At 33.4% G+C, this 13,198-nt stretch overlaps 1 protein-coding gene and 1 non-coding gene across 2 annotated transcripts; both read right to left on the bottom strand.

Moving 5' to 3' along the window:
- Positions 1 to 4,714: 4,714 nt before the first annotated feature.
- Positions 4,715 to 5,610, bottom strand: LOC107920085 (uncharacterized). Its single transcript, XM_016849604.2, has one exon. It carries the CDS (start codon positions 5,608 to 5,610, stop codon positions 5,257 to 5,259), a length of 354 nt encoding a protein of 117 aa, XP_016705093.1. The 3' UTR covers positions 4,715 to 5,256.
- Positions 4,715 to 9,910, bottom strand: LOC107920084 (COP1-interacting protein 7). Its single transcript, XR_005924145.1, has 8 exons — positions 9,715 to 9,910; positions 9,458 to 9,634; positions 9,203 to 9,352; positions 8,999 to 9,038; positions 8,853 to 8,905; positions 8,586 to 8,771; positions 6,359 to 8,324; positions 4,715 to 6,192 (listed from the first exon to the last, which is right to left on the bottom strand). It is a non-coding gene; the product is annotated as a COP1-interacting protein 7 (transcript).
- Positions 9,911 to 13,198: the final 3,288 nt, after the last annotated feature.

Consider the following 13,198-nt stretch of genomic DNA (forward strand, 5'->3'; position numbering starts at 1 on the left):
AAGATCTCCACGGCCAATCTTGCATTTGCAATTGTCGGTCTTGTCCACATGGACGATGTTGAAGCTCCTACACCGACCGTTTTCTCCATAATCTTTCAATATACCTAAGGAAATCTTTTCTGATGTGGAAGATCAGTTTAAACTGCAACCACAGAGCATACTACGATTAACCTTCGGCTCTGATACCACTTATTGTTCCAATAGGGTCGGAAGCGTGTAAATTATTGTACTAAAAATCACACAAATTTCAATTCCCAGGGAAGAGAGGTGGATCACATGGATATCTTAAATACCAAGTCTTTCCTTAGACAGAATATCCCTTCTATAGTAATTTAATAGCACAATTAAATACTACTATTATACCCTCAAATATTGAAAGAAAAATAGGACAAGAAAGAACACGAGATTTAACGAGGTTCGATAAATTATACCTACGTCCTCGGGCACTAACACCAGATGATAACTTTACTATCTCTAAAGTATTACAAACAAATAGAATTCCTTAAGAATTCTCAAATGGGAGAAGAGAGAAAACTAAGAGAGAAAGATTGGTTGGGATAGTTGAAATGAGAAATGGTTAGGCCTATTTATAGTTGAGGTTCAGGGACTAACTTGCAAATGGCCTAAACAATTAGGGACCAAAATTACAATTATCCCATTCAACTTTAAACAACTTGCCTATCACTTTTTTTCTTTCGGTGCCACTTGTACCTCCCATTTTTGTCTTTTCAACAGCTGAAACAGAGACAACATGGTACCGCAATATCAGGGATGTGTGACTGCGTGATATCTGTAAGGTGTAATCAAGTTGAGATGAAATGCTCAACCTTGCTTGTTTGAAACATGACCTCAATCAGGGTGCTTCTTATATCTTTAAAATGGGCCTGTAAGGTATAATTTGAGACTAAATGGGCCTTCAATTTGCCTTCTGATTTACTCATTTACAAATGCACAGCTCTCCTATTGAATTTGGTGCAATAAGAAAAAAAAAGTTAAAATATGTTATCTTTCTATTTTTATTTTTAAAAAATTAATTTTTTTTATTTTAAAATTTCAAAATTTGGGTTAAACTATTAATATTTTTATTTTTTTAAATTATGATTAATTATTAAAGAGATTAAAGTACTTTAAAGGTTGGAGCTTTACGGTTAAAAGTGCTTATCGAATGATAAAAAGGAACACATGGAATGAGCAAGATGCTAGGTGGAAGGCCGTTTGGAAATATTAGAGACCACACCGAGTCTGATTCTTTTTATGGTTTGTATGTAAGGAACGGTTACTCACTAATCTTGAGCGTACTCAAAGAGGTATTGGACAAAATGAGGCATATAGTGTTAGGAGATCCCCAAACCTAGTTTTTCTCTATTACTCTCTTAGAATAAATCAAGACAAATCTAAGAAATTTTGGATGGTTACCGAGGTTTGAGGTCTCTTGGCCAATGTTTTTTGCTTTGATTGCTTGCTGTATATGAAAAATAGGAATCTCTTCGTATTTCAAGGATTGTCCTGGAGCCTTTAAGAAACTATTAAAGTGTCAATAAATTGGGCAAAACAATACAGTGCAATTAACAATTTGGGCATTCTTTAGAGGTAGTAGTTTAGAATTTTAATGCCTTTTAGGATATTATTGGAATGTTTGGGAGTTTGAGTGTTTGTTATGGGTAGGTCATTTTAGGTTTGTTTTTTTACACACACAAAAAAAATAGAGGTTTTGTATTATAGAAACTGAATTAAATTAGTATTAAATAGATTAATTTGGTCATATAGTATTAAAAAGAATCAAATAAGTCCAAATTGTAAATGAGTTAACATTTATTGTATAAAAATCATTTTGAAAATTATTATTTTTCAATTGTAGTCCAATTCTTAACAACAAATTTCATTTGCAAAACCATAAAAACTTTGAAAATATTAGTTCTATTAAACAGTAAATACTAACTCAATTCTAATTTGGTCTTTTTTTATTCTTTTTAATACTACAAAGACAAAATTGATCTATTGAATCATAAAGAGACTAATTTAATCCAATCTCTATAATGATAACCTCTCAAATAAAGTCTTTTATAGTATATTGATTTTAGAGACGTTACGTTAATAATCTTTTAATCCTTGGTGAGTTTCACATTGTGGTCATTGTTGCTACTCTTTTTGGATAAATAGTCACTGTGGAATGCTGCAACTTTGATAACTCGAAGAGGATGAATTGATGGTGTTGGAAGGCGGTTGATAAGTGAGTTAACTCAGAGTGAGTCAAAAACAAGTGGGAAGAAAGGGTTTCATGGGTAGAAGAGAAGAAGGGTTAATAACATAAAAGAGATTAGATTGTGATATTTTTCTGAAACTGATGGAGAAAATTGTTTTGAAGATAGGTATGATAGTACATCATGCAATAGCCCCATTGCGAATATTGAACAGAAAAACACCAACCAACCATTTCTAATCCATGGTTCTGATGCAACAAGTCAAGAAATGAGATTCAACATGGTGATAAACAGTCGCGAAGCCAGTGCTCGGTTCCCTCAAATGTAAAATTACACTTTAGTCCTTTAAAAGTGATAAAAATTTGATTTAATTTTTTAAAAATTATAAAAATATAGAATATTAAAATGGTAAAATTACATTTTTACTATCGTAAAAATATACAATTTCATTTATTCTCTCTTTTTTTTTTAATTTTATAAAATGGTTAAATTTCATCTTTGATCCCTCTAATATACTTAATTTGAGATTTAATTCATATATTTTAATTTTTGATATAATTTGTTTTTACATATTTTTATAATGTTATTAATTAGTGCAAATAGTTAATATGAAATTTTCGATTAAAACATTATGGGGTTATATATAATTTGAGCATTTTAAGAGTCTTAAAGACTAACACGTGCTTCCTATTTTTTTAAAGTTTACGTCAGTTCTTACTTTTTTTTGACAGTTTTTGAAAAATAATTAAATTTAAGTATTATGCTTAAACTTGATATTTAACTTCCATACTTTAATTTCTAATGTAATTCAATCCCTGTAGTTTTATAATGTTATTAATTAGTCCAAATAATTAGTATCATTAATTTATCAATTAATACATTATGTGATTATAATAATTTGAATACTCTAAGGGCCAAAGAAGGATATGTGACTTTTATTTGTTTTGGTTTTGCCTTGCTTCTTTTTTTTTTTTAATATGTTATAAAATAATGATCAATTTTAACCATTATACTATGTTGAAACTTGAGATTTAATCTCTATACCTTATTTTTGACATAATTTGAGCATTTTATTTTTATAATGTCATTAATTAGTCTAAATATTTAATATTATTAATTATTTCAGTCAAAATGTTAACATTAATTTTTCTTAGAAACACTATTCCAATAAAAAAGTATTTTATCATGATAAGTTCGAATGAATATTTTTTTAAATCTATATAATTATTTTCAATGTTATTTTTATTATTACATGTCTATCAAATGATTTTTTTTAATTTCAAAATATTACACGAATGAATTTAATAAAAAATTTTAATAGTAGTAACAATTAGATTTAAATTTTTTAAATAAAAAATAGATAATTTAAAAGTTAAAAATAAAAATAAAAATAAAATATATTTTAACTTTCAAATTTATAAATAAATAATATAATTAACTGCCTTTTAAACTCAAAAAGGAAACTCCTGAAGTACAAATTTTTAAGCACAATGTACCAACATTTACTCCTAGCAGTTTTGGACACCAACAAATACAATATGTGGAAATTACTAAGAAGTAATAGATACATTAAGCAGAGCTCGAATTTGAGAATTCTAATAAAATTTATATAACACGAAGTATGAATGTGTTAAAATTTATATTTATTATATATATATATATTCCATTCAATTGAAGTCTAGTCAAATAGTAAGTATTGTCAAATATTATAATTTGATAAGATTACGGTTACTTATTATCGACATATTTTATCATTTTATCATATCAAGTCACATAATCTATCTAACGAGCAACTTATAAGGTTTCCTCTTATATATCAGCCTTCTATTTGACTAATGGTTGTAAAACACACATTGAATTTACAAATGGTCTAAAGTGCTTATACAGTCAAGAAATGTTCCTTTAATGAATTATTTTATGTTTACTCAACTCGAGATATCTTCTTCAAAACAAGATATTCCTTTATATAGAGTCGGTACACATAATTTTATTATGTTGATCACTTTGACTTCTTTAAAAGGGGTTAAGATAACTGGTTATTCTTAGTCAGAACTAGAGGTGTAACCGAGTCGAGCCGAAATTGAAATTCAAAGCTTGATACGCAGTTCGGGTTTGATTATACATCATTCTTTTAGTTTTCTCATCTTATTATTCCAATTTAGAATGATATGTTTTAATACATTAGGAGGTAAATGCTTGCCTATTCTATCCTCTTTCTTTTTATATTTCTTCCCTATCAAACATGCCCAAAATTATTTTTTCCTACTATTTTACTCTTTCTTTCTCTTCTACTTTTCTGTTCAATTAAACACACTCAAAATCAACTTTTGATTTTCAGTGGAGGTGGCTTCAGGTAATTTTCCTTTGTTGTTCTCTTATTTTGTTTCATCCATAGGAAGATATGAGTGAAGGGAAAGATAGTGTAGCAGCATGACTCATAATCTTAAAATTCGTATGTATAGTACAAAGTTATTCAAATCAGTACGTAGAGGAGTAAAGAAGAAAGTAAAAAGTAAAATTAAAGATCTTCGTATGTAACATAAAATCAAAGATTTGGATAACAATTACAAATGATTCAAACAAATGGACCAAATTTGTATACAAATGCAGATTACAAAGGCAAAACCAAACAAAAAAAAATGTGTTTGAATCTGACAACATGATATATCAAACAAAGACAAATTAAATTATGAATCTTTTCTCATTTTTCTTTCCAAATTTCATGAATCCTTGAATGGCTCCGACATCAATGGCCTTATTGGTACCTTCTACCTGAAGCTCTATAACACTATCTAAGTTCGACTTTTCATTTTTGTTGAAATATTTCTGTCCAAAGCATATCTTGAGTCTACTATCTTTCAAAGATCCTCCAAACAAATGAGAAAGTATTTGAAAATTTTAACATACCTGTATTGGCCGTATTTTGTCATCTAACTCTCAAATTGAAATCCAAGTGGCATAACTTATAGAACCAAGAACCTGAAGCAGAAGCATTATGGGATGGCAAGCAGACACCAAGCTGCTAGCAAGAATTAACTATTGCTATGAAATCAGTTTAAGTAGTAGAGTTTCTAGTTCTTTTTCCAAAGAAAAGGAGCTTTCTAAACCCTTTGGATGCTTTGGAAGAGTTTTCACCATTGTTCCATTTCTTCCTGGAGTGAACTGAAGGTTCCATCTCTATTGCTTCATTTGGTGGTGGTGTTGAGATCTCTATTTCAGCAATCACCCTACCTGACGTATCTTTTCCATTCACCTCGCTGTTTGTTTCGACATTTACAGTCGAAAACTTAACAGTCTTGTCAGGCGATGGTGGCATGGGATCAACTGTAATCATCTCAGGAACATCTTCATCAAAATCTTCTGCTTTTAAATGATCTGATTGCAGTGGCTTATTATCCTCAATAAGCATATTTGCATTGGAGTTTTTTTATTCTGATGATGTGTTTCTTTGAGGAATTTCACATTCTTCAGGTTTCATTACTGAAGTAGTGCTCTGCAACTCTTGAATGTCTTTGAAATCATCAACAATGGCAGTTTGTTGAGTTGCTTCAGATTCGAATGTGACCTCTTCTGAGCCCTTTTCTTGTGCATCTGTGTCACAGGAAAGTACTTTGTTTGTGCCACTTTTCTTATCTGAAGCTTTTACTTTGTTTGTGCTTGATTTAACCTTCTAAGATCCAGTTGTCGATGAACTGTTTTCTTTCGATGCAGACTTTTTCGGTTGGTTTGATTTCAATTCGGCTGATAAGACCTTCGAAGTGTTCCGAGCAGTCGCAAGGCGTTCTATAGTAGAACTTCTTAGAGCTGGCTTTGGTACTTTCTTAGTGTCCTGATTCAAGGGTTGATTCTTCAAAGAAGTTGTTGAAGTTTTAGTTCCAATGGAGTTTTTCCTGGAAGTAACTGGGTTAAGACCCTTAGCTGCACTTCTCTCAGCAATCCTCTTCTGGCGCTGAATCCGTAATTCCTCGATTCTCTTCCGAATCTCCTCTTCCTATTTGAAAATAGAAAAGACAGAGGACATGAAATCAGAAACATGTTAATGGACACACAATTGGAAGTTTTCATATTTTAAGACCGTGAAAAATGACACAGGCAATGGATTAAAATTTTGGCCACATTGAGCATTGCAGTTTAGAGCCTAAAGGGTTGATAAATACCTGGTCAAATTTGGATTTTCGGACTGCGATTCTGGTTCCGGCCGGCGTTTTCCTAATCTTTGATGCCATGTCTGATTTGCTCTTGACTTCTGATCTGTTCAGAACTCTAGATCGAGATTCTTTATTCGAAAGTTTCCCTTCAGAACTTCTATGTTTTCTACCATTAGTATCCTTGTCATCAGCACTGGTTGCTTCAACATCAGAATGTTTCCTATTCACTTTAGCAGATAACATGTTCATTTCATAGTCGATTTCTGGAGTCCGAGAAGAGATGGCATTTACCTAAGATGAATCACGTCCAAGCATCAAGTAAAGGTCATCTGGTTCATATGAAACAGAAACAGCCTTTGGAACATTTTCTGCATTGTTATTTTCATGTTGAGTAGCTTCGATTTCGGTAACCATGCCTATACCGATCCGTAACTGAGAATCATGTTGATCTTCTCCTAATGATGGACCTTGAATCATTAAAGAATCATCAATGAGAGCATCTTTCTTGTTTTTCTCAGTGTTGAAACATCCTGCGGCTAATGAAGAAGCATTATCACCGTTGAACATTTTGAGGCCTATGATCTCATCCTGGTTTGCTGATTTATCCAGTTGGTTGCTCATAAACCATTCTCCTTCTTTTTGACTTCTGGTCATTGTAGATTCTGTGGCGAAATCCGATATATCAGTTCGAGAACTGATCCGAGAACCATTGCCTTGTAGCATCACCAATTCCTCATTTGTGTTCTCTCTTCTCTTAACAACTGGTCCAAAGAATTCATTAGTTCCGAAGTTTATGCCTCGAGTTTCACCCTCATAGCTGCTATCCATCTGTGTGGCCAGAAAGGGATCACTAGATACTGCAGGCTGATTTCTTACTGTCTCGGAGTTCGGATTAAATACAGATGATCTCCCGATTCTATTCTCGGAACCATTGCCTGCAAAATATTTACCTTGCAACCTTGTACGCTCGGAAGAATCCAAATCCTTTTCCTGCAACAGAAGGTTTTGGAAAGCATCCCAGGGATTGTTTGCGGTGGCAGCCTTAGTTTCATGTTCATAATCATATGAAGCAGTGTTTCGATGCTTGCTTCGATTGTGTTGCTTATGATGTCGCGAGGTAGATTTATGTTGTTTCTCCAATGATTCAACAGCCTCCTCCACTTGCTGTTTAAGAGAATCTCCATCAATGAACTCATCCTCATCTGAAGTTTCTTCAGAGTCACTATCCTTTTCCCCATTCCTCTCGGAAGAAATGTAATTAATGTTACGAATAACTACCTTTCTTGAGGCTCTCTTTTCGTGCTTTTTCTTTCGAACTTGCTCTTCTGGTTCACTCTCGGAGCTTGAATCACTAGGCTCAGTCGATTCATCTTGCTTTGATGTTTCATCTGCCTTACTACGTGAAGATTTTCTCCTGCTCCTAGAAGATGATTTATGACTTCTATGATCCTCTGGTTCCCAACCACGCGCAAGACTCGAATCCTCTACATTCGGAGGCCAATGCATATTCCCCGGATAATACGGAGGCGTAGCATGCATTCCGGAGAAAAAGTAACCTTGATATAGAGACATTTGTTGAAATCCAGGACCCTAAAAATTGTGCATGAATTGAGGAGCATGGGGTGGCCATGGCATCTGTACTTGAGCTTTCCCATCTGTGGAAGATGTTAAAGATTTCAGAACATGTACAGTTCATCATATGAGACCTGAGAAATTCGAGGATCCATCCTTAACGGGGTTAATATCTGAACTCCTAGCATCAGATGCATCAGCTGAACCGTTTTGCTTCGTGCTAGACAAACTCATCATAAGATTTTGATTTGGATCATTTTCTTCCCCCGCAAGTACGGTCCCGGATGTTCTAAGGTAAGACAAGTCTGGTCTTGGACATGCTTGCATTGTTGCTACGTCAGCCATCCAAAGCCTATCTTCATTCTTTCTCTTGCACAGCTCCATGAAATTCAAGCAGGCTTCCCTGACATATAAAATGAAATCAACTATATTTTCGAATATAGAAGATAAATGGTCCTTAATTTTTGATGTATAACATGAAACTCACACACACATACATGAATAATGATTTAATGTTTGAATGAAAAAAACCAAATGGCATAAAGTAATGTAAAAAAATTGCATACAATCTACATTAAAGACAAAGCTTTCATGGCCTCAAGTAATGCTGCAATTTTCAAACCGACACTCCATTAAACTCTCATTATATCTATAAAATGCAGACCTAACTCCTAACTGATGGAAATCATTGGTTTGCCTTAACCGTGAAGCACCGAAAGCATCCGCAAAAGATAAGAGATCTTTGATATGATCAGGTTCATAACCGGCAACCAAGGCACGAGCATAAGCCATTGCTTGTTCTTTAGAAAGTACTTTCTTCCTAGTTTCGAGAACTCGTTGAAGTCAAACCCTGAGCAATGGCTACATAGTAATGACAGAAATGTAAAATCAGAGCTAATGCGAATAAATTGCAAAGAAGAAAGTAATTTACTTTGAATTTTCTTCTTGAACAACATCCCCAGTTCCATTGAATTCACCATTTGACTGAACAAAGCATGGAGAACACGTGAATTAAGATTGTGAGATATCAAGGGAATGAAACCAAACAAATGTTTTAGCAGATCAGACACAACATACCTTTGATGAAGAAATGTTTCCTGGAAATTCCCGAAAATAACTGATTCAGTTCCTGTCAGTTTCAAATTGGATGAATCATGAGTAACATAATTGATAATACTATAACAACATTGAATTCTAAAACATAGAACTCAATAAAACTGATGAACTTCATAAACCAAAATCCACCAAAACATCAACAAATCTTCATAACATGAAAAGAACAAGTTCAGACAAAACATACCATCTGTCTCTGTGGCACCAGCTGCATTTGCTGCTTCATTTGATTGAATTGAATTCTCAATCTACTCAATTTCTCTTTCCACTGTCACAAATCTATCAAGAACTTCCGGTGTGCTAACAAACCTCACAAACCTGTTAAAACCCAAGTTTTAGTTCAGTTGGTTCAAAGACAGATACCCTTAGAAAGAGACATTCAATACAATTAAGATTCGAATCTCGATATCCGTAACATTTTACCTTTGCAGAGTGGCTTTAGTGAACCAAGGAGTTAAGCCAACTGGACGAAGAGTTATAGAGTAGCCTCTTTTTGATATTTGATCTTTAGTAGTTTTGAGATGCGAAATGAAGGGATCTAATAATCCAGATGCCAATTTCTCACTCTCTTTTCTAGCAAAAATCACCAGTTCACATCTTCAATTTCTGATAAACCAAATCAGATGAAATGACACAATGAAAGAACCTCAATTCACACGAAAAAAAGAAAAAGATAGCTGGTTCTAGTTGGAGTGAGTTGGAACAAAACATAATCAAGACGTGTCCTCAAGTCCATAATTTTAAGACAAGACAAAGAAACAAACACTGAGTCTCATAAAATGAGTTCATGATCCATTGTTGGAATTTGTAACAGCAACATGTTGTGTTATGCTAAAAAGCTTTAGAAACTCATGGGGTTTTTCAGGTGATTTACTTGCACCATAAAAGTTGGCAAGGTTTTTTTTTTCTATTTCATTGGATGTTGTGCTGTTTCATCTTTTGCAGGGTATTTAGTACTTTGGTTTGTGTTTGGCTTGAAAGAATGTTACAAACTATAGACACTAAAAACCAAACATTTAAGAGAAAAAAAAAAAGAAAAGAAAAAGAAAATGGCAGTTTGCCAGCAAAGAGTTGATGAAAAGGCATAGAGCTTTATCACATGGGAAAGTTATGAAGATGAGAAGGAAAACGAGATTTGATGATATTTTAATGGAAGTTGGGTCCCATTTACCGACAGTATTGTCTCCATTTTCTATTTTATATATAAAGTTTTGATATGAGAAGATGAATTCCATTGATGTCTGGTTCTGATTTTGCAAAGTTATTAGTTGAGAAGTCAAATCTTTACTTTCTTTTCTTCTTTCTTGCTGTTTTATAGTTATGGTCAAATATGCAATTTTGTGAACTATAAAATGAGCTCATTTATAAAAAGTTCAAATAAAAATTAAATTTAGTTTTATTTGAAATAATAAAATTAGTTGTATATAGAAATATAACAAATAATACTATTCTCTACTTTATAAAATAAAAAGATAATACACTCTCAAAATAATATTTTATATCATATGATTAATAAGCATAATTTAAATCCTATCCTATTCTTCTAGAATAGAATCATGGGTATCTGCTTTCTTTAGAAGCATCTTTTTAGATAGCAATAATGGTATGAGAACCTATTTTACGGAAAGTCTGATTAGGGTTCATAATTAATTAATTAATCACCAATGTGGCTTTCTATAATTGTAGTTGCAAAATTTTGATATCTTTGGTTCAAATCTAGCTTTCAATTAATAATATATAAATGCCATTAATGGTCTGATTATGAAAGATTTCCACCAAAACTTAAATTTGGAGAGTCTTTCTTGCTTATCAACAAACTTGCCACTCACTTTTCCCTCATTTTTTTTTGTATATTTGAAGAATTATAATTTAAATTAATATTAACATTTAAATGTGCCCGAATTATTATTTTTTAATATCTATTTTACGAATCATATTTGAGTTTTAACAATATCATTCAAATTTGAATAATAATACTTGTAGTGAGTTGTGGTGAAAACAAAAATTGAATGAACGAGGTCTGATATATTAGTGGTTTACATTAGTTATGAAATGGTACCTAACAAGTTATTAATTGCTTTGTTTTTGTTTTTCTCTCAACTTTGCAACAAACGATAGCAGAGTTGACATTTTGAGTTTTGTTAATTTTTTTTCTTAAGAATCAAATCCATACCCTTCAATATAAATTAAAGCTTTGATTGGTTATTTTATCAACCCCCAGGGGGGAGGGGAGACTATGAAGGCTTTATTTATGCTTAGCTATTTATGAAGTTCCTATTTTCTAGAAGAAAATATATTCACATTTTTTTACCGTCATTTATAGAACTAAAGAGAGTTGATTTAAAAAGCATAACAACGTCAAGAGTGCTCTCTTGTTGTCTCCCAAAGAAACAGGTTTGTTGTTGTTGGGTTTCGAGTAGGGCGGTGATGAAGGTGTCTATGGAGAGGGACGACATCTTTTGAAGATCTTACACATGCGATTGGATCCACTTTTGGAGGAATCATTAGTTCGAAAATAATTGAGAATTTTTACCGTATTAAAGTGGAGTTAGACGTGCAAAAGCCTCTACGTAGAGGGATTTTCATTCTAGCAGGTTCGCAAAAAAATTTTGGGTCTCTTTTAAGTCTGAAAATTTGCCTGGCTTTTGCTTTGGATGTAGGTGTATGAGACACGTAATAAAGGAATGCAATGACACTCTAGCAGATTCTAAGGAATTACCAGAAGACGATTTACCTTTCTCTCTAACCCTGAAAGCAGAGTCAAACTTGATGGGGAAGGTAAGTATGCAGCTAGGAGCAAACATGAAGAAATCGATGACACAATATTTCTACTTGGGGAGATCTAATGAGAAAATGGGGGAAAACACAAATTCCGATAAAGTTCAGGACAAAAGGTAGATGGCAATGAAGGACAATTCGGAAATCAGGGAGGTAGAGACCAATAAGGACTCTCCCTTGTCACGACCGAATCTTAAGGAAAAGATAAAGGATAGAATTTGGTTTGACGATAAATTTAGAGGTGGTGATAAGGATGAATACAAAGATACAGTCCTCTATTCTAAAAATCCAGATTGTGATAAAATGGAACACAGTGAGCCTTTAATTTGGGCCAGCTCTCCTTCAGCTAGGGAAATGGGCCAAGTTGATTCATCTTACAATAACATAGATGGACCCAATGGATCAAGAAAAGGATGGAGACGAATTGGGAAAACAAACCTAATGGATCAAAGTGAAGGGGATTCGCTTATTGAAAAAGGAAAGGGGATTGGGAGGGTCTGGAAGATTTATAAACACTCTCCGAAACTAACAATAGGGGAAAAAGGGCAAAAGTAGTAGAAGGGGAATCTGGAATTGGAGAAAACATAGTTCCAATGGGTAATTCTACACGAGAAGTTCAAGCATCACCTTAATTAGGATCGACAGCAGCCAGTTGGCTTGCCGACCGAGCAGAATGAAAATCCTATACTAGAATGTCCGTAATTTTGGGAATCCACGAGCAGTACTTTGACTTCGGAATGTACTGAAGTTGTATAAACTTCAATTTGTCTTCTTTATGGAGATGAAACTTGATAATCATAAGATGGAATCAGTTAAGAGGCGTCATGGTTTCATAAATGGGATTGAGGTGAGGGCGGATAGGAGTAAAGGTGGTTTATGTTTAGCCTGAAAAGAGGAGGTGGATATTACACTAAGAAGTTTCTCTAGAAATTTTATCGATGTGATGGTTAAATCAAAGAAGATGAAGTTGGAATAGCGTGTCACGAGGTTTTATGGATATCTGTTTACAAACGGTAGAAGTGATTCATGGAATGAGTTAGAAAATAAGGACGACTACTGATCTTCTACGGCTAGTTCGTGGAGATTTTGATAAAATTTTATTTTCTTCTGAGAAAATGGTGGATTTCTAAGAGAAGAAAAAAGAATGGAGCAATTTTGTGAAACTCTTTCTGATTGTGGTCTTTCTGGTATGGGTTTTTCGGGTCTATGGTTTATATGGGAAAGGAGGAATCTGTCGGAAACAAATATTAAAGAGTGACTTGATAGGGGAGTGGCGAATACAAGCTGGTTAGAGCGATTTCACATGCTTTAGTTTGACATTTACCCCATTCTTTCTCCGACCATTGTCCTCTTTAATTCAATTAGAGAATAGGGTAAAGAGAGGAG

This window comes from Gossypium hirsutum, unplaced genomic scaffold (assembly GCF_007990345.1).
Source record: "Gossypium hirsutum isolate 1008001.06 unplaced genomic scaffold, Gossypium_hirsutum_v2.1 scaffold_108, whole genome shotgun sequence".
In the NCBI taxonomy this organism is placed as follows: Eukaryota; Viridiplantae; Streptophyta; class Magnoliopsida; order Malvales; family Malvaceae; genus Gossypium; species Gossypium hirsutum.

Excerpts from the sequence above, each read along its gene's own strand:
- LOC107920085 (XM_016849604.2), bottom strand. The coding sequence starts at position 5,610 with ATGCTTATTGAGGATAATAAGCCACTGCAATCAGATCATTTAAAAGCA.